We start from the raw sequence: 26,489 nt of genomic DNA on the forward strand, positions 1-26,489 counted from the left end.
CAAGAAGTTGTTCAAGTTCCCTCCTGTTAAATCACTTTTCAGTTTCGTAATAACGTCCTCATCTTAGATGCAGAAGTTTGTGTCCTATTTAATGTTTGTACTTTTTCATCATTATGGTAAATCTATCTGAGTGTCAGGCCGAACTGAGGTGGTGGGCCTGGGCCCGAGAGCTAACTGAAGCAGCGGGACCTGGGTCCGTGAACGAGGAATGACCCGAAGTTTGGACAATTTAAGTGCAGGGGCCAGAGAAGAAAGTCGGGTCAGTTTAACTTGCTGCTCTGCCAGGTTTACTCATCTCTGCGCAGAAATGAGACTGTGGCCTACAACTTTCGAGCTCCTGTAATGATAACCGGTTTTGTGGCTGTGGATTCACTTTAGTGAACTTCACTTCTGAACGTTACTTGCTTACATTTGTGTGCACGATTTGTTTTTTTCTGCCTATTGGGTGTTTGACGTACTTCTTTTTTGGGTATTGGATTTCTTTGTTTTGCATCTACCTGTAAGGAGATGCATCTCAAAGTTGTAAATAATATACATCCTTCAATGTATTTTGAACTTCGAATTATAATAACAATGACAAAAATATTCTAATTCCACCTGCTCATCTCCATTTCCTAAAACAATTCTTAAACTTATCCCACTTCTTGATGAGCTTGGTATTTACAGATTAGAATTACTCTCCTCATTGTATTTTAGGAATTTCCTTGTCAGTTAATATGAGGATAATTGAAATCCCCTGTGAATACTGCCCTGGTATTTTTACATGTCAAATCTTCCTGTAAATTTGCTCTTCACACTGTGGAAATATTTGCCTTTAATAGTTAAGTGCTTTGACATATAATCCCTTCTCACTGAGGACGATTCCCAGAGCTGAAAGTTGCTGCCTGCTCTGCGAGTTTTTCAGCAATTTTTGTGCCTTTATTTCAGATTTCTGACAATTGCCTTTAAATACTTAATTGACCACCGAATTTTGAATTTTAAACTGCAGAGCACGGGGACACGACCCCTCTCCAAACCCCATGCGAACCCGGTCTCCTGCATTGGACTACAAGATCCAGAAGGCAATGGGGCCTGGTCTCGTTGATGACATCATGACCATGGGAGGTCGTGTGGGCGGAGTCAGGGCAACATGGCGGGGAGCGCAGCGCAGATCGGACTGGCCGAGAAGCTGCAGGGTCTCAACGGACTCTTTGCAATTCACAAAAAGAAAGGCCCTACTTCAGCAGACGTGCTGAATCTCCTGAAGTCTAAGCTTTTGGAAGGTATACTCGTTTCAATGAAGTTCATAATAGACGTACAGTTGTAATTTGTAATCACCTAACGTGCATCTAACATAGAAAATAGGTGCAGGAGAAGGCTTTTCGGCCCTTCGAGGCTGCACCGCCATTCAGTATCATCATGGCTGATCATCCAACTCAGAACCCTGTACCTGCTTTCTCTCCATACCCCCTGGTCCCTTTCGCCACAAGGGCCATTTCTAACTTCCTCTTAAATATAGCCAATGAACCGGCCTCAACTGTTTCCTGTGGCAGAGAGTTCCACAGATTCACCACTCTCTGTGTGAAGAAGTTTTTTCTCATCTCGGTCCTAAAAGGCTTCCCCTTTATCCTTAAACTGTGACCCCTCGTTCTGGACTTCCCCAACATCGCAAACAATCTTCCCGCATCTAGCCTGCCCAATCCCTTTAGAATTTTATACGTTTCAATAAGATCCCCCCTCAATCTTCTAAATTCCAGTGAATATAAGCCTAGTCGATCTAGTTTTTCTTCATATGAAAGTCCTGCCATCCCAGGAATCAATCTGGTGAACCTTCTCTGTACTCCCTCTATGGCAAGAATGTCTCTCCTCAGATTAGGGGACCAAAACTGCACACAATATTTTAGGTGCGGTCTCACCAAGGCCTTGTACAACTGCAGTAGAACCTCCCTGCTCAAATCCTTTTGCTATAAATGCCAACATACCATTTGCCTTTTTCACCGCCTGCTGTACCTGCATGTCCACCTTCAATGACTGGTGTACAATGACACCCAGGTCTCCTTGCATCTCCCCTTTTCCTAATCGGCCACCGTTCAGTTAATAATCTGTTTTCCTGTTCTTGCAACCAAAATAAGTAACCTTACATTTATCCACATTAAATTGCATCTGCCATGAATTTGCCCACTCACCTAACCTATCCAAGTCACCCTGCATCCTCTTAGCATCTTCCTCACAGCTAACACCGCCGCCCAGCTTCGTGTCATCGGCAAACTTGGAGATGCTGCATTGAATTCCCTTTTCTAAATCATTAATATATATTGTAAACAACTGGGATCCCAACACTGAGCCTTGTGGTACCCCACTAGTCACTGTCTGCCATTCTTTTGAAAAGGTCCTGTTTACTCCCACTCTTTGCTTCCTGTCTGCCAACCAATTCTGCCCAATAATGTCAGTGTTGCCCCGACCTCAAGTGATCAGCAGTGTAGAGCGGCTACAGATGCTGCACAACCTGAAGGGAAAACAGAAAGTACTGCTGGAACTCAGCAAGTCAGGCAGCATCTGTGAAGGTGAATGAATATTTCGGGCCGAGATCCTGAAGATCCACTCCACTGATGTTGCCGAGTTCTTTCAGAATTTTGTGTGGGTTGGTCAAGATTTCCAGCATCTGCAGAATATCTTGCATTGATGGAAACAGAAAGTGCTGCAAAAGACTCAATAGGTCGGGCAGCATCTGTGGAGAGAAGAATTGAGATAACGTTTCAGGTTGAAGGTTCTTCGTCAGAGAAACAGATTGAGTTTACTATTATTTCTTTAATAAATTTAGGAATTGTCTGGCTCATGTTTTAATATTTTAGCTCCTCATGGGATGAGTTTGTTAGTTCATTATGTGCTGTGCTGTATGATGTAGGCGATAAGGTCTTTGACCATAATTATTCTTGGCAAATGTTTCTACAGAAGTGCTTTGCCATTACCTTCTGGGCAGAGTCTTTACAAGAGTAGTGACACCAGCCATGATCAATACTGTCAGTGGTTGCATAACTAGGACTTGTGATATGCGTCAGCCGTTCATATGACCATCCACCAACTGCTCCTGTGGCTTCAAGTGACCCTGATTGGGGATCGGGGGGTGGGGGGGGGGGGTTGCTAAGCAGGTGCCACACCTTGCCCAAGGGTGACCTGCAGGAGGGAAGAAGTGCCATACACCTCCTTTGATAGAGAGGACCCACCCAATGCATGTGTTACTCTTCATTATAAGGAGTTTGCTTTATTAAATATATTGTGGAAGATACTGCATCGTGCCCCCATGAAAGAGAATTGATTTAAAAAAAATCGTTATTCAAGTTAATTTCTAAACCTGTGGAAATCCACTGCGTAATGTGACAGTGATTTGTGCAAACCAGAATGACCTCAGTTTGATTAGTGAGCTAATGTTTATCAAGTAACAGAACAACATCTACATTTTGGTTTCAGTTGTTCAAATACTGAGTTTGATTGTTTTAGTAATTATTGATAGTGAAGATGTAAAAGAATAAATAATATTGCAAACAAGAGAAAATCTGCAGATGCTGGAAATCCAAGCAACACACACAAAATACTGGAGGAAATCAGCAGGCCAGGCAACATCTATGGAAAAAAGTCCAGTTGATGTTTGGGGTCAAGACCATTCGGCAGGAATATTGCAATTTGTTTCATTTAAGCGCAATATATTTCAGGTTAGTGGGAAACTAGGACATAAAATAAATTACTGGAGGAATTCAGCGGGTCGTTGTGGCATCTGTCTAGGTAGAGGAATGGCTCAATTTTGAGACCCTGCATCAGGACTGAAGGCTGATTTATATTTGTGCGTTGCATCTACGCCATAGGTAACACATACCCTACACCATAGGGTGACATGCACCTCTCCAGAAAAGTTACTCACGTTGCAGCGACGCAGACTACATCTGTGATTAGTCCACTTGGTAACATTGCATTTCCGGTTGCTGCTTCTCCGCCATGTCTGTACACCGATGCGAAACAGATGAACCAAATTGTCAAATCTACATGCGAAAATGTTTGAAATGCATTTCCTCGTCCATGTCTCTCACGAAGAAACTCAACACAGTGGCATAGAAACCCCACCGCCAACTAGCGTTTTGGCGCACACCAACACATGCTTGCTACGGCGTAGAGCAACGCAGAAGTGAAAATCAGGGCTATGGCGTAGGCTGCGGCATAGCATGTACACACAAGTATAAATCAGCCTTGAGAGTTTAAAGGGAAAATGACCAGTATGTAGAAGTGAGAAGGAGAAATGAGACAGGCTGGTAGGTGACAGCTGGAGGCCGATAAGGATATGGTATGGTGGGAGGGTGCAAATAATGGAAATGGAGTGAGGTGGGGGTGTAGGGACAGAGGCTGCCAATGATAGGTAGAAACATAATAGAAGGCTAGATTGAGCCAGGTTGTGGTGGGATAGGAAAGTTGATCTTGGGGAGAAGAAACACCGATAGATACAAACTTTCTTACAGACGATGTGGGAGTTCCATTCCAGCATTCTCTTGAAAAAAATGTTTGTACAATCTTCCTGTTAGGCCACGGTAGCATAGCAGTCAGTGTGACGCTATTACAGCTCGGGGCGTCGTCTGTAAGGAGTCTGTACATCCTCCCTGGATGCTTCGGTTCCCTGCCACCGGCTAAAAACATACTGGTTAGTAGGTCAAGTGCTCATTTTAAATTATCCTGTGATTAGGCCAGGGTGAAATCAAGATTTGCTGGGCCAGATGGGCCAGCTCCACACTGCACCTCTAAAATAAAATAAATAAAACATTTGAGACTGAAAATAATATGTGGGGGAGAGGAAAGAAAATAAATAAACACTAAATTATCTTTTCATGTCACATTTCTTGGCAGGTGTGCAGATGAAGCGGTTTTGCTATGTAGAAAAACCATGTTACAGAGCATTTTCCCCCTCTATTCCCACTCATCTACCTCACCTTCAGTAGCAAGTGTTGCCTTTAACGATTCAAAGTTAAGAATTTACAGCTGATATATTATAAAAGTACATATATGTTGTCTTGAGTTTACTTTCCTTGCGGGCTTTTACAGGAAAAAGGAAATGCAATAGAGTTTTACAAAAAACTATACATAAACAAAACTGACAAGCAACCAATGAACACAAGAATGCAAGCTGCATAAATACACACGATACTGAGAAGCTGAGTTGGAAAGAGCCCTTGAAAGTGAGTCTGTTGGCTAACTCCCCTTTACACACTCAGTCCTCGTAGGATCTCAATCCCAACATTGACCCCTTTGCTCTTCGTCCCACTGAGCTCTTCCAGCACTTTATTTTTTGCTTCATAAAACATCTTTTATGAACTGAATACAGTGGATTCCAGTTACTTGGGACACATCAGGACCAATGCATTTTGGCCCAATTAAACAGCTGTCCCAATTAGCTGAAGTTTAATGGGAATAGTTAAAAGGGTATAAAAATACAAACTACCATTTAACCAAGTAACAAATTATGTATTTAAATGAAATACAGGGCAAATTAGAGCACTGCCAATGCTCTATAGTATTAGAAAACAGGGTATTAGTTCCTGATAGTTATCGACAGAGGAATTCATCCAGTGTTTCACTGCCGCGTTCTTTTGATTGACTGTAAATGAACAAAATCAGTGCAGACACCCAGTTCAGATGGTGGACTGCCTTTATACAATACTTTTGATTGCATCCCCCAAATCTTAATTTTCATTATAACATTCAAATTGAAGATACCTTCAAATTCTTTATAGTACCTAACTTGCTGATGTAATGAAATCGTTTCATTTTCACTTTTGGCCGATTCTGGTATCACCAAGCCTGAAATTTTGAAACTATAGTGAGCAAAGCATTTCTGAATTGTCTTAACTGCTTATTTTGCACCAACTATCAGTGACAAAAATCTCTGCTTTTTGAACATTAGCACACACAAGTGAGGCTATTTAAAAACTGTTTGCTTTAAGCATAGTGAGGTATCTAACAGCCACATAAGTGTGCAGGACTGGTGATAGTTAGAAACTCAGTAGCGACAGTCTCCTGTCCCAATTAGGTGGCAGAATATCCAAAATAAATGAAGGGAATCCTGGCATTTTTCTTGATTTGGTTTTGTTCTGATCTGATTACCCAATGGTCTAATTAACCAGAATCTTGGAAGAGGAGTGGTGGGGCATATATTTTCAAAGAATATGACAGAAAATTACATATAATTTTATTTATATTACTTCTGCAAACTTGTTAAATATAATTTGGCTACTTCACTTCCCAGTGTTGCATCAATTCAGAAGTATTTAATTGGGTGTGAAATTTCTTGGAACAGAACAAAAGGGTATTTAATTGCATGTTCCTTTCTTATTTGCTAAGTATTCTACTAGCGTAATGATGCATAAACACAAAAGAAACCTGAAATCAATGCAATGTTTTAGATTCCTGAAGACAAGGTAAATATTTATACCCTAGCCAATTTCTAATGTGAATTATGTTTTTGGTGTGAAGTTGGAAAATTTGTGGCTCTGATTGAATTGATGTGGCTGAGGCAATGTCTGTGAACATTACAATAGACATTAATTGGCATGAAATCTGGACTCCTGGAATGAGGGAGAGAAAGTTTGACTGGAAAATATAATTTAGAGCAAATGTCATGATGACCTTCACACAGTGATTGGCACTTGAATTGTTAAGGTAGTGAAAGTGAAGCCCTTAGAATTTTCAGCAATCTGTTAGCTGATAGAGCTACTTATTTCATTCATTGATTGACCTAAAAGAGGTTGAAAAGAATTCTGGGATGTGCCTTATGTGGATGTCAGGAAGATGTGAGCAAATTTGAGTGCGATGCATTTGCAGTTAACTGATTTTTTGGTATTTAGTACTGCCATTGTGTCACAGAAACTGGAAGATGTGGAGAATGAGAGGCCATCGCCACATCATAATTACAAGACCCTGCCCTCAGATTGTTACTGATTTCAGATCAAGGTGACAGTTGCCTTTGAGATTTCAGTGTTAGGATGTGACATGCCTTCCTTCCTTGAATCTCTCCTTTTCAGATGCGTATGTTTTAAAGCTGTGTAAGTAATGATTAAAAAAGAGCTGTTCATTAGTGTAATAATTAAAAGCCTCATTTCTATATAAAGTCTTTTCAGAAGACATAAACTGTAGAATAACACTTGCATCAGAAAGCAAAACATTTTTTATTCAACTATTTCAAAAAAAAATTGGTTTGAACAAACTACAAAAATGTTGAAATAAAAACAAAATGCTGGAAACACTGCATGGTAAGCTGAGTGATTTCCAATGTGGGCATTTTTAAAAAAATTAAATTTATTTCTTCAGTTGTTATGTGCCGTGTCATATGATGCAGGTGATCCTGGTTTTGGACCAATTTTTCCACGGAAGTGGTTTGCCATTGCCTCCTTCTGCGCAGTCTCTTTACAAGATGGTGACCCCAGCCATTATCAATACTCTTCAGAGATTGTGTTCCTGCCTTCAGTGGTTGCATAACCAGGACTTGTGATATGCACCAGCTGCACAAACGACCACCTCCTACAAAGTTGTTAAAGCTATTTATGGCATTTGTGAGTCATAATTTAATAAATCTTCAAAGTGCTGTATGGAGTTATGCAATCTGATATTTTAATTGTTCTGTATTAAACAGAAGCTGGCATTAAACAACATCCAAAGAAAAGAAAGAAACAAGTTCTGAAAATGGGTCATGGAGGAACCCTTGATAGCGCAGCATCAGGAGTACTTGGTAAGAGGTGACTAATGTACATAACAATGAAGGAAAAGTGATCATTTTTAGCTGTTTTGATAGACTTTTGTTTAAGGCGCCATTGCTACACACGGTCTTATCCTTGTGCTAATTTAAAAAATACTAATGTCTGTATCAGGTGCATTACAACGAACGTTTTGCTGTCAATATTTGCTTGTTTGCTTGATCTTTATTCAGGCTTTAATAGCAAACAGTATTCATGAGTGTGGTAGGATCCACCTCTTAATAAGACCAACCTGTTGTGGTGCTGGCTTACTAACGCCCTTTATCTTTTTGAAGCCTCTGCATGACGCATTCTGCAGATTTAAAATTTATGTAGATCTGGTTGGATAAATGAGCAGAGAACTCTTCAGAAACATTTGGTTTGTGTGTGTGTCCACAATCAGTCATGTTCTTACTGAAGAGCTGGTGAACCAGATCACTAGATTAAGTGAAGTTACATTATATTTGGATAAAAATACTTGGTCTTCAGTCATACTTGATTTGACTTACTTTCTGCTTCTAAACAACTCTATTTACACGATGACCTATAAAATGTTTGTAATTCTTTCAATTGCTGAAAAGTTAGTTCAGGGGCCCTTCTTGTGGCTGAGAGTTCCTTAAAGTGAACTCATGTAATGGGGAGACGGGGGTAGCATTGTGCTCCTAGAAAATGGTAGGCAACACCATGTTGTTTGTTAATGTGAAACCATATCATCTGTGTGCTTCAAAAAATGTGAGCTGAAAAAGGTGTTTATTTTTTTCACAAATTCTCTTCAGAGTGAATTTTTTTTGGTAGTGATTTGTGAATTCTGAAATGGTGACCTTCCATTACCCAAAAGGCCAGAATGCAGGGGTCACCTCTCTTCCAGGATTATCTTCATCACATTTTTCTGTATTGCAACACCACAATGAATTTTTGAAAATGGGTCATCTGCATTGCCTGCTGCTTCTCAATCATTTTTTTTCCATAATTGAATCCTGAATTGCACACTGTAATCCAGATGAGGGCCAGTTGGTGAGTTAGACACCAACAACACAACTCCCTTTGATTCATACTTAGGCTTTCTGGTAACTGCACTTGAGCCTTGGGCAGATGATCATTCATTGTGGTCCCAGGATCTTTTCCCAGATCAGCATGCCACACCACACTTCGAGCCATTCCTGTTTCCATTTCAGCTTTAGCTTTTCTTTCAGTCTTTGCATGTCAATATTTACTGTTTTCCTTTATTATTTGACTATAGTGGTTGGAATTGGAAAAGGGACCAAAATGCTCAGTGGAATGTTGTCAGGCTCTAAGGTAGGTACAAATATATATGAAGGATACCGTTTGTTTCTGACTTCACTGAGTCTGTGGATTCAATATTTAATACCTTATAGTATGTTCTCTGCAACGCTAGTTTGTACATCAAGTGCATTTGGGTGTCTTGCTTAAAGAATCTATGTATTTAATTGTAAATGTATCAATTTAACTTACACTTTGATTAAACTTTGACATGAATGCATAACATTCATTGATGCTTCACTTAATTAGCTCACATATTATAGAATTGTAGGTTATTAAAAAATAGATGAATATGTCTGTTTTTCATTTCCTTGATAACTCTTGTGGTCGAGGCTTGCAGGTTAATGGGTGGAGGAGCACTGGCGGGAGAATGGCAGTGCAGATATCGAAAGCTTTATTAGGTTGCACGATCCTTTCAGCAATGACTATCATTCAGTCTGGATGCCTGTTAAGGCTTTGTATTTTGGACGTAATTTGTTTTCCTTGTCACATTCAATTTACCTTTGCTCTGTACTATCAATCTAGTGGTGCTCTCCTGTCCTTGCCACTGTCATTTCCAATCCTTACAGAATGACTGTAATTGCCTAACGTACCATTTGCAGTTGATTATATTCCTCCACTTTCTTTCATTTCTCATTCATTTCTCTGTTATCCCTTTCTCCATTTCTTCCTGATAACTATGTTGTAACTCATCTCTCCCAATCAAGCCGTGTCCTTTCACATCATTAAGCATGTGTCAGCCTCAATACCTTCCTCTTGCATCCCTTATTATGTGCAAATATCTTCTTAGATAATCTTTATTCCCCCGTTTTCTATTTTGTTTGACCACCTCATTCTTCCTCATTATCGGAAATACTGTGGGCCAGTGAGTGGCAAAGCAGTGGAAAATTTGGAGCTGGCAGCAGTAAAAGAGGCAGTGATGAGCACAGTATGCTTGTATTCTGCACCAGTGTCCCACAGAATCTGAATAAAAAAATTCAAAGTTCAAAGTACATGTTTGTCACTGTATACAACCCTGAGATTCACTTGAGTCCTGATGAAGGGTCTCGGCCTGAAACGTCGACTGTACTTCTTACTATAGATGCTGCCTGGTCTGCTGCATTCCACCAGCATTTTGTGTGTGTTGATTCATTTTCTTGCTGGCATTCTCAATAAATGCATAATAGAATTGTAACAGTAATGGAATCAGTGAAAAACCATTTGGCTTTTGTTCAACCATTGTGCAAAATACGCCAGTTGTGCAAATAAAAAGAGAAAGAAAGAATTAATAAATAAGCAAGAAGTGTCGAATACATGAGATAATGAGTTTGCTGATGTTCGCTGATGACACGACTGTGGTGGGTCTCATCAGCAAGAACGACGAGTCAGCTTACAGAGAGGAGGTGCAGCGGCTAATGGACTGGTGCAGAGCCAACAACCTGTCTCTTAATGTGAACAAAACAAAAGAGATGGTTGTTGACTTCAGGAGGGCACAAAGCAACCGCTCCCTGCAGAACATGGACGGCTCCTAGGTAGAGATCGTAAAGTGCACCAAATTTCTTGGTGTTCACCTGATGGAGAATCTCACCTGGTCCCTCAACACCAGCTCCATAGCAAAGAAAGCTCAGCAGCATCTCTACTTTTTGCGAAGGCTGAGGAAAGTCCATCTCCCACCCCCCCATCCTCATCACATTCTACAGGGATTTTATTGAGAGCATCCTGAGCAGCTGCATCACTGACTGGTTCGGAAATTGCACCATCTCGGATCGCAAGACACTGCAGCGGATAGTGAGGTCAGCTGAGAAGATCATTCTGTACCCGCCATCACGGACATTTACACTACACGCTGCATCTGCAAAGGAAACAGCATTATGAAGGACCCCATGCACCCCTCATACAATCTCTTCTCCCTCCTGCCGTCCAGGTAAAGGCTCCAAAACATTCGGTCTCTCACGACCAGACTATGTAACAGTTTCTTCCCCCAAACTATCAGACTCCTCAATACCCGAAGCCTGGACTGACACCTTGCCCTACTGTCCTGTTTATTATTTATTGTAAATGTCTGTACTTTTTTTTGTGCACTTTATGCAGTCCTGTGTAGGTCTGTAATTTAGTGTAGCTTTCTCTGTTTTTTTTATTACGTAGTTCAGTCTAGTTTTTTGTACTGTGTCATGTAACACCATGGTCCTGAAAAATGTTGTCTCATTTTTACTATGCACTGTACCAGCAGTTATCGTTGAAATGACAATAAAAGTGACGACTTGACTTCTTTAAAGTAAGTCCAGTGATTGTGGGAATATTTCAATAATGGTCAGGTGAAGTTATCCCCTTTGTTTCAAGAGCTTGATGGTTGTGAGGTAATAACTGATCCTGAAACTGGTGGTGTGAGTCCTGAGGCTCCTACACCTTCTTCCTGATGGCATCAGTGAGAAGGGAGTTTGTCCTGGGGTCCCAGTGAGAAGAAAACATGACAGGTCCCAGTGAGAAGGGAACATGTCCAGGGTAGTGGTGGGTCCCAGTGAGAGGAGAACGTCCTGGGTGGTGCGGGGTCCCAGCGAGAAGGAACATGTCCTGGGTGATGCGGGGTCCCAGTGAGAAGGGAACATGTCTAGGGTAGTGGTGGATCCCAGTGAGAGGAGAACATGTCCTGGGTGGTGAGGGGTCCCAGCGAGAAGGAACATGTCCTGGGTGATGCGGGGTCCCAGTGAGAAGGGAACATGTCTAGGGTAGTGGTGGATCCCAGTGAGAGGAGAACATGTCCTGGGTGGTAGGATTGCTGTATAAGTACAACATAACAATGCAGCGTTTCTTTTCCTTTTTTCAAAATGCATTTATTATTAAAGTATGTATGCATTATACAAAGATGAGATTTGTCTCCTTACAGGCAGTCACAAAGCAAAGAAGCCCAAAAGAACCCATAAAAAAAGACTGTCAAACACCCAATGTGCATAGAGGAAAAAACAGTTTTGTATTGAATTTCGTATGGATGTTGGCCAATTTTCCAATTACATCTTCCAGCTTAGCCATTGTAATTAGTAGAGAGTGCTGTCTGAATTTGTAACAGGAAGAAAATTACCTGCATGCTGTTTAATTGACAGGATGATTGCAATTGGGATATGGCATTTGCTAAGCATTAATGCCAATACATCACAATGCTGACCTTTGCAGTGCTGCCTATAAAGTAACACATTAATGACACTACCTGCTGTTCTGGGGCCAGCAGTGAATTCTGTGAAACCTAATCCGCATCTCACTGAAAAATAGTTACTTCCACAGTACAAATAAGTTAGCACTTTAATGTTGCAGAAGTTTAATGTCAGTTCAGTTTATGAGGAGGCTTGACATACTAAACAATGGAGTCCTTGCTCCAAAATGATGTTATCAACGGAGGTGCAGGATTAATAGTCAAGTTTATTATTTAAATGAATGGAGTATTTTTTAATTGCGATACAGCATGGAATAGGTCCTTCCAGCCTTTCAAGCCGTGCTGCCCAGAAGCCCCTAATTTAACTCCAGCCTAATCACAGGACCATTTACAATGACCAATTGACCTACTAAATGGTATGTCTTTGGACCGTGGAAGGAAACTGGAGCACCCGGAGAAAACCCACACGTTCCATGGAGAGGGTGTATAAACTCCTTACAGATGACATCAGAATTGAACTCTGAACTCTGACAGCCCCCAACCCCAAGTTGTAATAATGTCGCACTAACTGCTACACTACCATGCCTGTGATTCTGTCAGTAACTTAATTTTCTGCAAAGGTGATTTCTGTGCCTTGAGACAGCTACTTTAGAATTGTAGCTATGTTTCCACAGCTGGTACTTAATCTAGACTCTGTAGAGAGACTTTCAAAAGTCTCTGGTATAGTTATCTCAGAATAAAGATTGTCAATCTCAATTTATTTTGAGTCCTGGCCACCGAGGTAGAAGTGTCAAGCACTGCTGTGTCTTTGTTAGATATCTGTATTCGGCATTTTGTTCTGAAAGCCTATGCAATTATCGTTAGTCTTAGTGATCTCAAAAAATGACCGGCAAATATCACTGCATGTTTACAGGTTGAAATGCATTGATATTTTTCTTTAGGCACTACTTTGACCATGTCAACATAAATGACATTGTTATTTAAAAATTCATCTAGACGCATTTGTATTTTCATATTATCACTGCAACCACCCAGTATTTCAGCATTTTACAGGCTTATTTGAAGCTGCACGAAATAAGGGTGTGCTTTTTTTTTAGTGCCTTTTGTAAAGTTTAGCTCATTGTCTGCAGTAATAGTTCATGTCAATACAGGGGTTGTTCGCAGTGATTTGTGATTGTCAATGTATTCCTTTGTTCTCTTTTTCAAATATGCTTGCTTTAGAAAAAACTGTCAAGAGTCAGAAATTCATCACTTGGCATTGCACCAGGTGCCCATGTCGTGATTAGGATTCAGCTGTGTTTGGCTCTTCGAATGTACTGAATGAGCCAGTAAATGCTGTACTGAAATAATTTTTTAATCTCCCTTCTTAACGTGTACTCTTTGTTGTAAATCAAGCGTAACTGATAAAGTGAAGAGAAGACTACCTCGGGCGGTCTTTGTACAGTGTACTTACCCACTGGATTAATAGATATATATCATCTCACTGCCTGCAACTGTGATCTCCCATTCCATTGCTTCAGATTCTGCAGTATTTTAAATTAAATTTTCCATACTGGAGTGAGGATTGTGACTGATAGGGCAGCTCCCTAGAGAAAAGGAACTCTTGAATCTCCTTAAAGATGGTTCTGCTGTCATTGAAAGCCTTGATATAGAAATTACTGTGCATTACTAGAATATGATAATAGAGAAGAGAAATGGAGGAATTAACCATCTTGTTATCCAAAAATATATACTTTCAGAATAATTCTAATCATTCAGATTGTTACATGTATCAAAATAACATACTGTTGAATTTTTTTGATGTATTTGAAAAAAATATCTCCCTTTGAAAGGTTAATTTATTAATTTTTTAAAAAAGATACAGGGGTTTCCTGTGAGATCACAAAATACAAAGTTCAACATTTACTGTGGGCAGTTGTCCTATTTGATTTTATGCTCATGTTATCAGTGTCTTTCCACATACCATTTCAATTTGTGTGTGTGTGTGATGGGGGGGGGGGGGGTTGTGGTGAGAAAGGGTGTAGGTTGGTTAACAGGACAAATGTATTAAACCATTATCAATTCATTAGCACATCATTCAGCGCAAGTTCCCCCATCTTCAGTAGGACTCTACCACCAAATACATCTTTACCTATCCCTAGCTCACCCCACCCCACACCGTTCTCTGTTTTACACAGCGATTGCTCTCTCCATGATTCTCTTGTCCATTCATCCCTCCCCACAAATAGCCCTTCTGGCACTTCACCTGCGAATCTATTGGGGGTCATCTATTATATCCTCTTCATTGGTGAGTCCGGACATAGATTATGGGACTGCTTTGCCAAGCACCTTTGCACCTTTTAAAAAGCAGGATTTCTGGCTGACCAACCACTTTAATTCCGTTCCCCATTCCCATTCCAACTTGTCATTCTGTGGTCTCTATTGCCATGATGAGGCTACTCTCAGGTTGGAGGAGCAGCGCCTCATATGCCATCTGAGTATCCTCCAGCCCGATGGTATGAACAGTGATTTCTCCAGCTTCCAGTAATTTTTTCTCCCTCCACTTTCCCTCTTCTTCAATTCCCCACTCACCTCTTGACCCAGATTATATCACGTTCACTGGATTTTGCGCTTTGGTTTCTATACAGATTTTTTGTCTTTCCCAGATATGTGTTGATGATTCTGCACTCTGGAATAGGATGGATATATTTGAGGTCCTCTGTTGATTGACCATGGATGATGTCTCTGAGCTGTCTATGTATATACAAGCCAGTACATAAACTAGGACAGTATGATATGGAGAGCAAGCTATTGGGCGTGCAGCAGGCTCCCTCTATTCTGATGAATTCAAAGGAACAGCAGAGACCATTACAGTTCAGCAGTAGCAGTGTCAAATCAGTTGCCAGTCATCATTGAACTGACTTAGGGACTCCGGATTTCCCTTGGGGCTTGTGCCCAAAGCCTTCCCTATAAATGGAGGTTTGAAATCTGAGTTTTCCTCCTCTTATAGGAGCTGCTAATTATGGCTGACAAGGAGCAACTGGTTTTAAGGTTGCCTTAACCCGCTTTTCCCTTTCCCTTTCTCAGTAGAAACGGTTCTACTGAGCTTAGGAGCTACTTGATGGCCAGGAGCTGGACTTGGTTGTCAGAGGCAGTTTGAGGCACATGCCTAGCAAGTGGGGTCATCCTCACTATCCAGAGAGTTGTGGATCAATGGAATGCTCTGCCCCAAAAGACAGTAGAGGCCAAATCTCTGGATGCATTCAAGAGAAAGTTAGATAGAGTTCTTATAGATAGCAGGGTCAAGGGATATGGGGAGAGGGCAGGAACGGGGTACTGATTGTGTATGATCAGCCATGATCACAGTGAATGGCGGTGCTGGCTAGAAGGCCGAATGGCCTACTCCTGCACCTACTGTCTATTGGTGTGTATCATAAGGCTGATTTATACTTGTGCATACAGCCTACGCCGTAGCCCTGATTTTCACTTCTGCATCGCTCTACGCCGTAGCAAGCATGTGTTGGTGTGCGCCAAAACGCTAGTTGGCGGTGGGGTTTCTATGCCACTGTGTTGAGTTTCTTCGTGAGAGACATGGACGAGGAAATGCATTTCAAACATTTTTGCATGTCAGCAGGTAGATACTGACGATTTGGTTCATCTATTTTGCATCGGTGCACGCACAGCCTACAGACATGGCGGAGAAGAAGCAACCGGAAATGTGATGCTACCAAGCGGACCAATCACAGTTGTTGCGGTCTGTTGCTGCGATGCGTAAGTAACTTTTCTGGAGAGGTGCACATCACCCTACAGCGTAGGGTCCACATTACCTGTGGTGTTGATATTATGCGCAAGTATAAATCAGCCTTCAGATAGAATGTATTCCATAGGCCTTCAATACTACTTTATTTTAAAATGTGCTAAACAAAGATATTATGGTGCAGACATAGAAATCAAATATATATTTCCTGGCATGAATGATATCTGACACACCAAAGCTACTTTTTAAAAAAAAAATCAGTGGGTAAAATGCATTTTTGTTTGAAATCCTCCCACATTAATTTAGCTTATTACTGTAGATCTTTGCAAAGCATCGTTTCATCGCTTACACAAGAATGATGCCTTCTTTGTATTCCTTATGTTTGTTTTCTTAGAATCCTATGCATTCTGGGTCATGTGTAAATTTTCTGCCTTTATAATATCAGTTCCAAGAAATTTAGAAGTAATTTCCCGAGGACATGAAAGATATTCAGTACTGTGCAAAAGTCTTATACACTTATATAAAGCTAGAGTACCTAAGACTTTTGTCCAATACTGTAGTAATTTTATGTATTGGACTGTACTGCTGCTGTGAAAAAAGAAACAAGTTTCATGGCATCTGTGAGTGACGATAAAACTAATTCTGATATGGGTCTTTATTGTGGACCCACTCACTTTTCCCCCTACCTGGTCTCATTTCTCACCTGCCAGACTGTAACTCTTCTCCTCCCCCACCTTCTTATTCTGGTTTCTGTTCCCTTCCCCCCCACCCCCCAGTCCTGATGAAGGGACTTGGTTCGAATCATCAACGATTCCCCTCCATGGATACTGCCTGACTTACTGAGTACTGCCAGCATTTTGTGTGTGTCACGCATGATCAGAAGTGTCAGCAACAGTTTCAATCAAATATCAGAATCAAGTTTATTATCACAGATATATGTGGTGAAATTTGTTGTTATGCAGATCTGTTGCTTATTGTCTTAAAGCACAACTTTATTAAGCATGCAAGATCTCATTGACAGAGCAGAGTTGCAGTATAGTGCTTGAATCATTTGATGCAGATAAGAATTTTAAGATCTTTTTTTCATAGTTGTTAATCCCGTTCAAAAGTGAGTATCTTTAGCATGCTTCGGAGCCAAAGGATGAAGGACTTGTATTGCTGTTTCAGCTGTGGTCACTCTGAATGATAGAGCAGGCTCAAAAGGATTGAAGTCCTACTCCTTCCTTGAGTTATTAGTGCACGGAGATGATTCTGATACATATTATGAATAACAAGTCTCTCTGCCAACGATAAGATTTGGCGTGTAGAGTCCTTGTTCCCTCAGCTTCAGAAAGAAGTTTTCACAAGGATGTGGCATCAAGCTGAACTTGAGAGCCTGAATTCAGTTTTTTGCCACTCATTTGGCTCATGTAGTGATCTGTCAACTTAACTGAGCTGTATATTCACAGACCACCCTAATGTAATTTAACAAATGAACCTTTCTTTGGTCTTTAAATTCTGAGTTTTGATCAAAGTTCAAAGTACATATTTTATCGAAGTATGTATACTATATACAGGTTGTCGCGTGACCTAGTGGATAAGGCATTGGTCTAGTGATCTGGAGGTCACTGGTTCGAGCCTCAGCTGAGGCAGCGTGTTGTGTCCTTGAGCAAGGCACTTAACCACACATTGCTCTGCGACGACACTAGTGCCAAGCTGCTTGGGTCCTAGTGCCCTTCCCTTGGACAACTTCGGTGGTGTGGAGAGCAGAAGGCTTGCAGCTTGGGCAACTGCCGGTCTCCCATACAACCCTGCCCAGGCCTGCACCCTGGAAACCTTCCAAGGCGCAAATCCATGGTCTCATGAGGTTAACAGATGCCTATAATACTACATACAACCATGAGATTTTTCTCTACAGGCAGCTACAAAACAAAAAAAAACAATAAACCATAAGACTTAGGAGCAGAATTTGGCCCTCTGGCCCATTGAGTCTGCTCCGCCATTCAATCATGGGTGATCCTTTTTCTCTGTCTCCTCCTCAACCCTAGTTTCCGGCCTCTTCCCCGTAACCTTTGATGCCATGCCCAATCAAGAGCCATGGCCTTAAATACACCCAACGACCTGGCCTCCACAGCTGCATGGAGCAACAAATTCCACAAATTCACCACCCTTTGGCTAATGAACTTCCTCCACATCTCTCTTTTAAGGGGCACCCCTTTTCTTCTGAGGCTGTACCCTCTTGTCCGAGATTCTCCCACCATTCTTTCCACATCTACTCTGTCTCATCCTTTCAACATTTGAAAGGTTACAGTGAGATCCCCCTTTATCCTTCTGAATTCCAGTGAGTAGAGACCCAGAGCCATCAAATGTTCCTCACATGATAATCCTTTCCTTCCTGGAATCATCCTTGTGAGCTTACCCTTTCCAATGCCAGTACATCTTTTCTAAGATGAGGGGCCAAAAACTGTTCACAATACTCAAAGTAAGGCCTCAGCAGTGCCTTATAAAGCCTCAGTATCACATCCCTGCTCTTGTATTCTAGATCTCTTGAAATGAATGCAAACATGGCATTTACCTTCCTCACCACTGACTCAGCCTGCAAGTTAACCTTTAGGGTGTTCTGCACTAGGACTCCGAAGTCCCTCTGCATCTCAGATTTTTGGATTTTCTTCCCATTTAAAAAATGGTCCACACATTTATTTCTACTACCAAAATGCATGACCATGCATTTTTCAACATTGTATTTCATTTGCCACTTCTTGCCCATTCTCCTAATCTGTCTAGGTAGTTCTGCATCCTATCTGTTTCCTCAACACTAACTGCCCCTCCACCAATCTCTGTATCATCTGCAAACTTGGCAATAAAGCCACCTATTCCATCATCTAAATCATTTATATACAGAATAAAAAGAAGTGGTCCCAACACTGACCCCTGCAGAACACCACGAGTCACTGGCAGCTAGCCAGAAAAGGATCCTTTTATTCCTGCTGGCTGCCTCCTACCAATCAGCCAGTGCACTAGCCATGTTAGTAATTTTCCTGTAATACCATGGGCTCTTAACTTGGTAAGCAGCCTCGTGTGGCATCTTAACAAAGGCCTTCTGTAAGTCCAAATATACAACATCCACTGCATCCCCTTTATCTATCCTACTTGTAATCTCTTCAAAGAATTCTAACGGGTTTGTCAGGCAGGATTTTCCCTGAAGGAAACCATGCTGACTTTGTACTATTTTGTCCTGTGTCACCAAGTACTCCATCATCTCATACTTAACAATTGACAATAACATTTTCCCAACCAATAAGGTCAGACTAACTGGTTTATAATTTCCTTTCTTAAAAAGTGGAGTAATAGAACTTATTAAAGAAAAGAAGACCATCACGCACCCAAAATGCAGGGAAAAAAATCATGTAAACAATAAAAGTAAGCAAATGACATTCGGACCTGAAGTTCAAGAAAGTGAGTAAAACAGCCACAAAGTCAGTCATCACTGCAGCCAATTCAGGAGTTTATTTATTGCAGGCTACAACTTCAGTTCAGCACAGCAACAAGTAAACTTCCTGGAGCAGTTCCTCACCTCTTGCCCCTGACCTTTTCAATCTGGTCTGACAGTTAAATGGACCAAACCTTGGGTCATTCCTCATTTTTGGACCTGGGCCCCACCGTTTGATGCACTTTCAGGCCCAGGCTCCACCACTTCTGCCTTGCCTCTAATCTGCAATGTTTTAAAAAAACTTTTTCTTCAAACTGACTCGTCAATGAAACTCCTTACAAGTCTTAAACATTAAATCCATTTATTTTGTGACAAGTTCCCAGATGTCACTAATCTTGAGTCTATACAGGGGTTGAGCATATAATAGTTTAGATTTTTATACCTGCTCTACTTAAACAAATGGCTGTAGTAATTTTTACTTGTGCTTAGGCTATTGCAGATATCTAAACTAAAACTGCTTTAAACTATAGAAGAATATCTTTGCATTTTATCAGACACAGTCATGTCTTTTTGGGATAGGATATTTATGGTTTTATTTGTCATCCTTATTACGGAGAAGTTGCTTTAGAATCAGTGTCCTGTTGAAATTAAGTGCTGGTGTGTTTGACTACTAAAATCTCTTTGTAAACTTTGTAATATTGTTTTCATCTGTCCAATGAAAATGACATAGGACATTCCTGTTCATTACCATCTTCCTTTAAATCACTTCTGAGTAATAGGAATTGATTCTTTTCAAGTTTTCTAATGAAAACATTACATATTTCTGGTGACTTGCAAATTTATTCCAGTTTTTTCATGAGCGGCAAAGAATCCAGGAGTTTGTACAATCTTTGCTTTGTTACAAGACAAAAGCTCAATTAAGGAACCTATGAATGACTGGTTGCAGGATATTATCCTTGCCTCTGGGACATCTAGATTTGCTTTTGACACTATGTTGTTGCACACTTATCTGTCAAGATTAAGCTGTTAAGATTTTACCTCTGGAGCCTGGCTCTGCAAATGTATTTTATGTTACAGATTGTATTTCTATCATTAAATCAAATTAGTAGATAAGTGAAGGTAATTCAAAGTATTGCTTAAAATATTTCAAGATTTTTGATTTCTTTTCTTTGTCTAATGATGAATTTAGAACCTCTTTAAGCTTGTCTTGACGTAAGTTTCTTTAATGGAGGTTTCCTTTTTATTCTATTCTTCCATTGTGATTTGTTTTGCTTTAGTATCATGCAGTTGAATTGATCAGTTGTAATGATGGTGCAAAATTTCTAACCAAATTATTTTGATCTGTGTGCAATGCGTGCATTAAATATTAAAAATACATATTGTTGAAAAGATCATTGAAAAAAAACACTGAATTAAATTTCACTTTTTGTTGTGATTGAGGGATTAATATTCCTTGACATTTTGCAGAAGGATGGGAAAGAATTAATAATGTATTGGAAGTTGCCCATGCTGTGGTTTGAGATTATCAACGTCAGAAGCAAACAGCTCTTGCTGTTTTTGACTACATTTGCATCTGATCAGCCTTTGTGTTCTGAAGTCATTTGTTGTGGGAAAATTGCAAAGGGTAAACCGTTTCAACTGTTGTCTTTTAAATGTGTAAAGTACATTCATGGTTTTCCTTAGTTTCACTTCAGTGTATTGTGTGCATCACACCATTTAAAGCCTAGAGTCCTGCTCAGGGCAGACGGTTGATTGCCTGGATTCACCTTCAGTTCCCCGTGGTTGTGTATAAGAGATTGGCCACTTTGTGTGTTATCTTATGTAAATACATTTTTTTGTGTTAACGGCAAGTGATTAACAAGCTACACACTGGGATGCCTGTCCCCCATTCCATCTGTAACATTTATCTCTTTTTACACACTTACAGTAAGATTACATTGTATGCAGATTTCTCTACACTTGAAGTTGCTTAGTTAATAACTAGACTTCTTTTCCCCAATGTATATCAATTCAAAGTTTTAAATACCCAAAGAACTTTGAAATATCCCTAGGTTCCGTTGATGATGTAGAGGAAGGGAGGGGTATGAGTCGGCAACTCACTGTGGATTTAAATACAGTTAATTCTGGTTAATTGAGCAGTTGCTTATTTGGAACAACTCTTAAAGAACTTAAACAAATCAAGAAAATAGCTGGGCAGCACACACAGGAACTCAGCTGGCCAGGCAGCATCTAGTACAGTCTAGTAGAGTACAGTCGACATTTCAGGCCGAAACCCTTCTGCAGGACTGGAGAAAAAAGCTGAGTAGTAGATTTAAAAGGAGGGGAGAAGGAAGAGAGGAACACAAGGTGAGAGATGAAGTCTGGAGGTGGAGGATGAAGTTGAGAGCTGGGAAGTTGATCTTAATTCCCAATCCCATTTTAATTCCACTTCTCACTCCCATTCCGATATGTCATCCATGGCCTCCTCTGCTGTGGTGCTGAGGCCACACTTAGGTTTGAGAAACAACACCTTGTCTTCTGTTTGGGTAGCCTCCAACCTGATGACATGTACATAGATTTCTCAAATTTCCCTCCATTTCCCATCCCATTTTCCTTCTCTCATTTTATCTCCTTGTCCGCCCATCGCCTCCTTCTGGTGCCCCTTCCCCTTTTCTTACTTCCATGGCCTTCTGTCTCTTTCTCCAATCAACTTCCCAGCTCTTTACTTCATCCTTCCCCCTCCAGGCTTCATCTCTCTCCTCTCCCCCCACCTTTTAAATCTACTCCTCAGCTTTTTTCTCTAGTCCTGCGGAAGGGTTTCGGTCTGCAATGTGAATTGTATCTTTTTGCATAGATGCTGCCTGGCCTGCTGAGTTCCTCCAGCATTGTGTTTGTTGCTCGGACTTTCACCATCTGCATATTTTCTCTTGTTTGTGAAGAAAATTGCATGGATTCCTTTCGTTTATTGGGACAATATACCACTTAATTGGGACAGAAGACTGTTGCCGAATATTCTAACTAGAGTCAGTCATGTGCACATCACTTGACTGTTTGACACTACACCATGCTAAGAGCAAACAGTTTTTAATTAGCGACACTTGCGTGTGGTTGTGTTTAAGATGCAGTAATTTTTTTCACTGATAGTTGGTGAGTAATAAGCAGAGTTGTTTTGCTTACGGTGGTTTCAAGCATTCAGGCGTGAAAATAAAATGATTTTACTACTTCAACAGATTACTAAATAAGTTAGGAACTACAAAGAATTTGAAAGTATCAACAATCAACCTGAATGTTACAATGAAAGTGAAGATTTGGAGGATGCAATCATGGAAAGCATTGTATGAAGGCAGTCCATTATCCGCTCGAGGTGTCTGCGCCAATTTTTTTCAATTCCAGTCAGTCAAAAGAAAACGGCAGCAAACACTGGATGGATTCCTCTGTCGATAACGATTAGTGCACAGTTTTATAGTATTGTAGTAGTTTTGGGGGTGTTTCTAATTTTTTTGTACCTCATTTAAAGATATAATTTGTTATTCAGTTAAATGCTCGTTTGTCTTTTTTATGCATTTTTAACTATTTCCATGAAACCAGCAAATTGGGGCAGATGCTTAATTGAGCTAAAATGTACTGGTCCCGATGTGAACCAGTAAAGCAGAATCCACTGTAAATCAATAAATGTTGAAGTCTCAGTGACTGTTTGTAACTTCGCAATACCAGACTGTCATAAAAAGCCATCTGGTTCACTTGTATCCTTTGGGGAAGGAAATCAGTCACCCTTAATGAGTCTGGACAATATGTGATTTCTAGACAACAGTATGATTGATTCTCAACTGCTTCCTCTGTTCAGTTATAAGCCAGTGACAGCCATGAATGAATAAACTTAGAAAATGATAATTGGCCATATTGAACTGCTTGTCTATAATAGGATGAGATGTTGATAGACATCCCAGACAAATTCAGAATGGAGCTTAGCAGTTAATTATTCTGATTTTGAAATAAAGATACAATACTTGGTGACATATAGCCATTTATGGTTAAAAACTTTGTACAGAGTATGGGGAGATGGGGACAACGTGACTTATAAATATCTCTCCCATCATTTCTTACATGGATGACTGAACTTTCCTACTTTACCATCTCAAGACTCTGAGCCTTGTTTCCCCAAGCTCGATCTTGTCCGTTGTGTTGTTCCAAATCCACATACGGATTATCACCAAAAATGACCTGTCACAGGAATGTCGTCTTCGAGTGGTTACCACACAACATACCCAGGCAAGAGTTACACAAGCGGTCCCACAGGATACAGTCGGCCCTCCTTATCTGCGGGTTCCACATGCTCAGAATCAACCAACCACAGTTTGGGAAAACTCGGAAGTTCCCTCTCCAGCACTTGTTGTTGAGCATGTACAGACTATCTTCTTCTTGAACTTGAAGCTGTTCATCCTCTCAACCGCAGATCCATTGATCTTAGTCTTTGTCCATTCCTTCTATAGTCCAAAGCCAGCTCCTTTGTTTATATGACATTGCGGGAGAGTTGTTTTCTTGACACCACTGGGTTAGGGTGATGACTTCTTCTCTAGGCTGCCTCATTATTATTTGAGATTAGGCCAATCAATGTAGTGTTGTCAGCAAATTTAATTAGATTGGAGTTGTGGGTGATGACACAATCATGGGTATATGGAGAGTAAAGGGGCTTAGTACACAGCCCTGAGGAGCACCTGTGTTGAGGGCCAGAGGGGCAGAAGTGAGGGAGCCCACTCTCACCACCTGCCAGTGATCTGACAGGAAGTCCAGGATCCAGCTGCACAAGGCAGGATGAAGGTTGAGGTCTCTGAGCTTCTTGTCAGCCTGGAGGGAATTAGTTGAATGCTGAACTGTAGTCGAAGAACAACATTCTCACATTCTCAGATGTGTAAGGACAGTTAAGGGTCATTCCCTTAATGGAGAATGCCTATGCATGTCTTTGTTTAATGCATGGAGGCTGATGCACAGGTAGCCACCACACAGTCCTTGACAAATCAAGGTCAGGTTCAGTAGCATAGAATGCAAGATGATTGGGGATCATTCACTGATGCAGACTTCCTTCGCCTTCACTGCCATTGTGATGTGTTATCATCTGCCGCCAACTCCACCACTGAGGAATTGGTTGAATGGGTTTTCGTCTGGAACTTATCCCTTGATCTTACTGCCATGGGAGACCCAATGGCATCTAGACAGCTTTGCTCTTGAGATCTGAGGAACTCACTAACCTCTCCACCACAACATGGCGATCCTTGCAGAAGACTTTCTTTATGTAGCTTGATAGTAGCACATAGCAAGAAGGCTCATTTGTAGTTACTGCAGTTTTTCTCTGTCCCAGTATCCTTTCTTGGATCTCTGGTGATGTCCCTGTTATGCCTTCCTCTTTCAATATGTAGCAATGAGGCTGCGGATTCCTGCCTGCAGTTCCTCTCCCCCAAATTTCGATGGGAATATCATATCATCAGATTGTGAGGACTTGTTTTATTTATGGAATTTTTGACTTTTTTCAGTGTGGTGCCAGTGAGATTAGACCTGATTATTCAAGTCAATGTAAATTCACAGTTGAAGAGTTCTACAAGTGATTCTCCCAGCAGCTGCATTCCATGATGACTGCCTCATTAGCCTTGATAAACCTTTGTCTGCTCTTGTCACGTGGTAGGGTGGGACCCTTGGCGTTTGTACTGACAGCACTGAAGGATGCCGTGATTATCAGCACATTGCTGGATCTCCTGTGTTCTTTACACCTTCCCTCTGATATTTGGATTGTGAAGTTTTCATATTGTTCCTCAGCCTTCAGGTGTCTATAGAACTTTTTTTCCTTCTGGTTGAGGGATAGGATAGTTTCCAACTGAAGAACAAACACAGGTGCATTTTTACTACTGTAGCGCCCTGGTAAAGGTTTCACTGCTAATGGTGTAGGGTATTTCATGTAATGGTCTTTCTGTAGAAGGGTTATTGTTAGAGATAAGGGGTGCTTAGGAATGTGGGCCATCTAATCAGGTGAGGAGGCTGGGGGACAGGTTATTTTTTTGTGCCTGACACCGGCGGCAGTCTTTGTCTTTGTTTGGCGGGAGATGAAGAGTGAAGATTCTGGAGAGTACTGCTCATAGGATTTGATCCAGTGGGGACCGTGATTTGATGGAGCCAAGGTGTGGAAGTCTACTGGGGATCGGTGATTATGACTTTTGGAAGACTTGAGCTCCAACCTGTGCGCATTTGACTGTTTAATTATAATAGGCCCTTTTTTTTTTCTTTTCTGTACTGACTCTAGTTAATATTCATAAATATACTTCTAACTGTATGCAGTGTGTGATTTGTTATTTCCTGCAAAAAGCTGTAACAGGGTGGCAAATCACACAGCATTCACCCAAATGGGCTTGGGTGGGCAAGACATCACAATCTCACGGATTTGGTGCGACCAGAGTGTGTATACCCTAGATGTGTGAGGCCGGAGAATGGTGGGTTTCTTGATGCTGACTTGGGAGACTGCTGGTGAGGGCTAACAAGCCGTTTCCTGAGACACCCGGGAAGAAATTGGGGGGTGGTGGTGTGGAGGCACCTTGACTGCCCACTGGTGATCTCCATTTAACTACTTATGCAACTTCTAAAATCAGTGATGATTTGGTGTGTCATATTAAAGGGATAAATACTTAAACAATCAATTTTTTTGTGTTTTATATTTGTAATTAATTTAGATCACTTTGTAGCGATCTATTTCACTTTGACACAAAAGAGTCTTTTTCTGTTGATCAATGTCAAAAGCCAAATTTAATCTACTGTGATTCAATGTTGTAAAATAATAAAACATGAAAACTTCCAAGGGGGAGTGAATACTTTGTATAGGTACAGTATATTAATAAATGAAATGTCTTGCCACTCTCTGTGTAGTCACTGGCAAGGTTTATTAGCAGGCTGTATTCCATTGGGACAGCAGTCTGACCCAGACTACACTAATTTTGCAGATGGCTATCTGCCAGTTGAATGCCTGTCAGACTCGGCATCTTTCAAGGAGACAGAAGCTCAACAAATATCAGGGGAAATTTACATAAATTCACCTTGAATCACATTTCAGGTCTTACTGACTTCAAACAACTGGAAACAAGAAAATTATTCATGAACATCAATTTATCCAGTGGTCAGGTCCTGGATAAGGCAATTGAAAACTTAGGGGAAAAAATAATAAATCAGATTGCACAT

The 26,489-nt window shown here is 40.8% G+C and overlaps 1 protein-coding gene across 1 annotated transcript in view; it reads left to right on the forward strand.

Annotated features, from left to right (window-relative positions):
- Positions 1–208: 208 nt before the first annotated feature.
- The window catches only part of trub1 (TruB pseudouridine (psi) synthase family member 1), a 43,942-nt gene continuing 17,661 nt past the window's right edge, over positions 209–26,489 (forward strand). Inside the window, exons 1-4 of the mRNA XM_059948007.1 lie at positions 209–339; positions 1,105–1,262; positions 7,646–7,741; positions 8,986–9,041. Of these exons, the coding sequence (XP_059803990.1) occupies positions 209–339; positions 1,105–1,262; positions 7,646–7,741; positions 8,986–9,041 (441 nt within the window). The remainder of the gene's footprint in view (positions 340–1,104; positions 1,263–7,645; positions 7,742–8,985; positions 9,042–26,489) is intronic.

Source organism: Hypanus sabinus, chromosome 22, assembly GCF_030144855.1.
Source record: "Hypanus sabinus isolate sHypSab1 chromosome 22, sHypSab1.hap1, whole genome shotgun sequence".
Classification (NCBI taxonomy): Eukaryota; Metazoa; Chordata; class Chondrichthyes; order Myliobatiformes; family Dasyatidae; genus Hypanus; species Hypanus sabinus.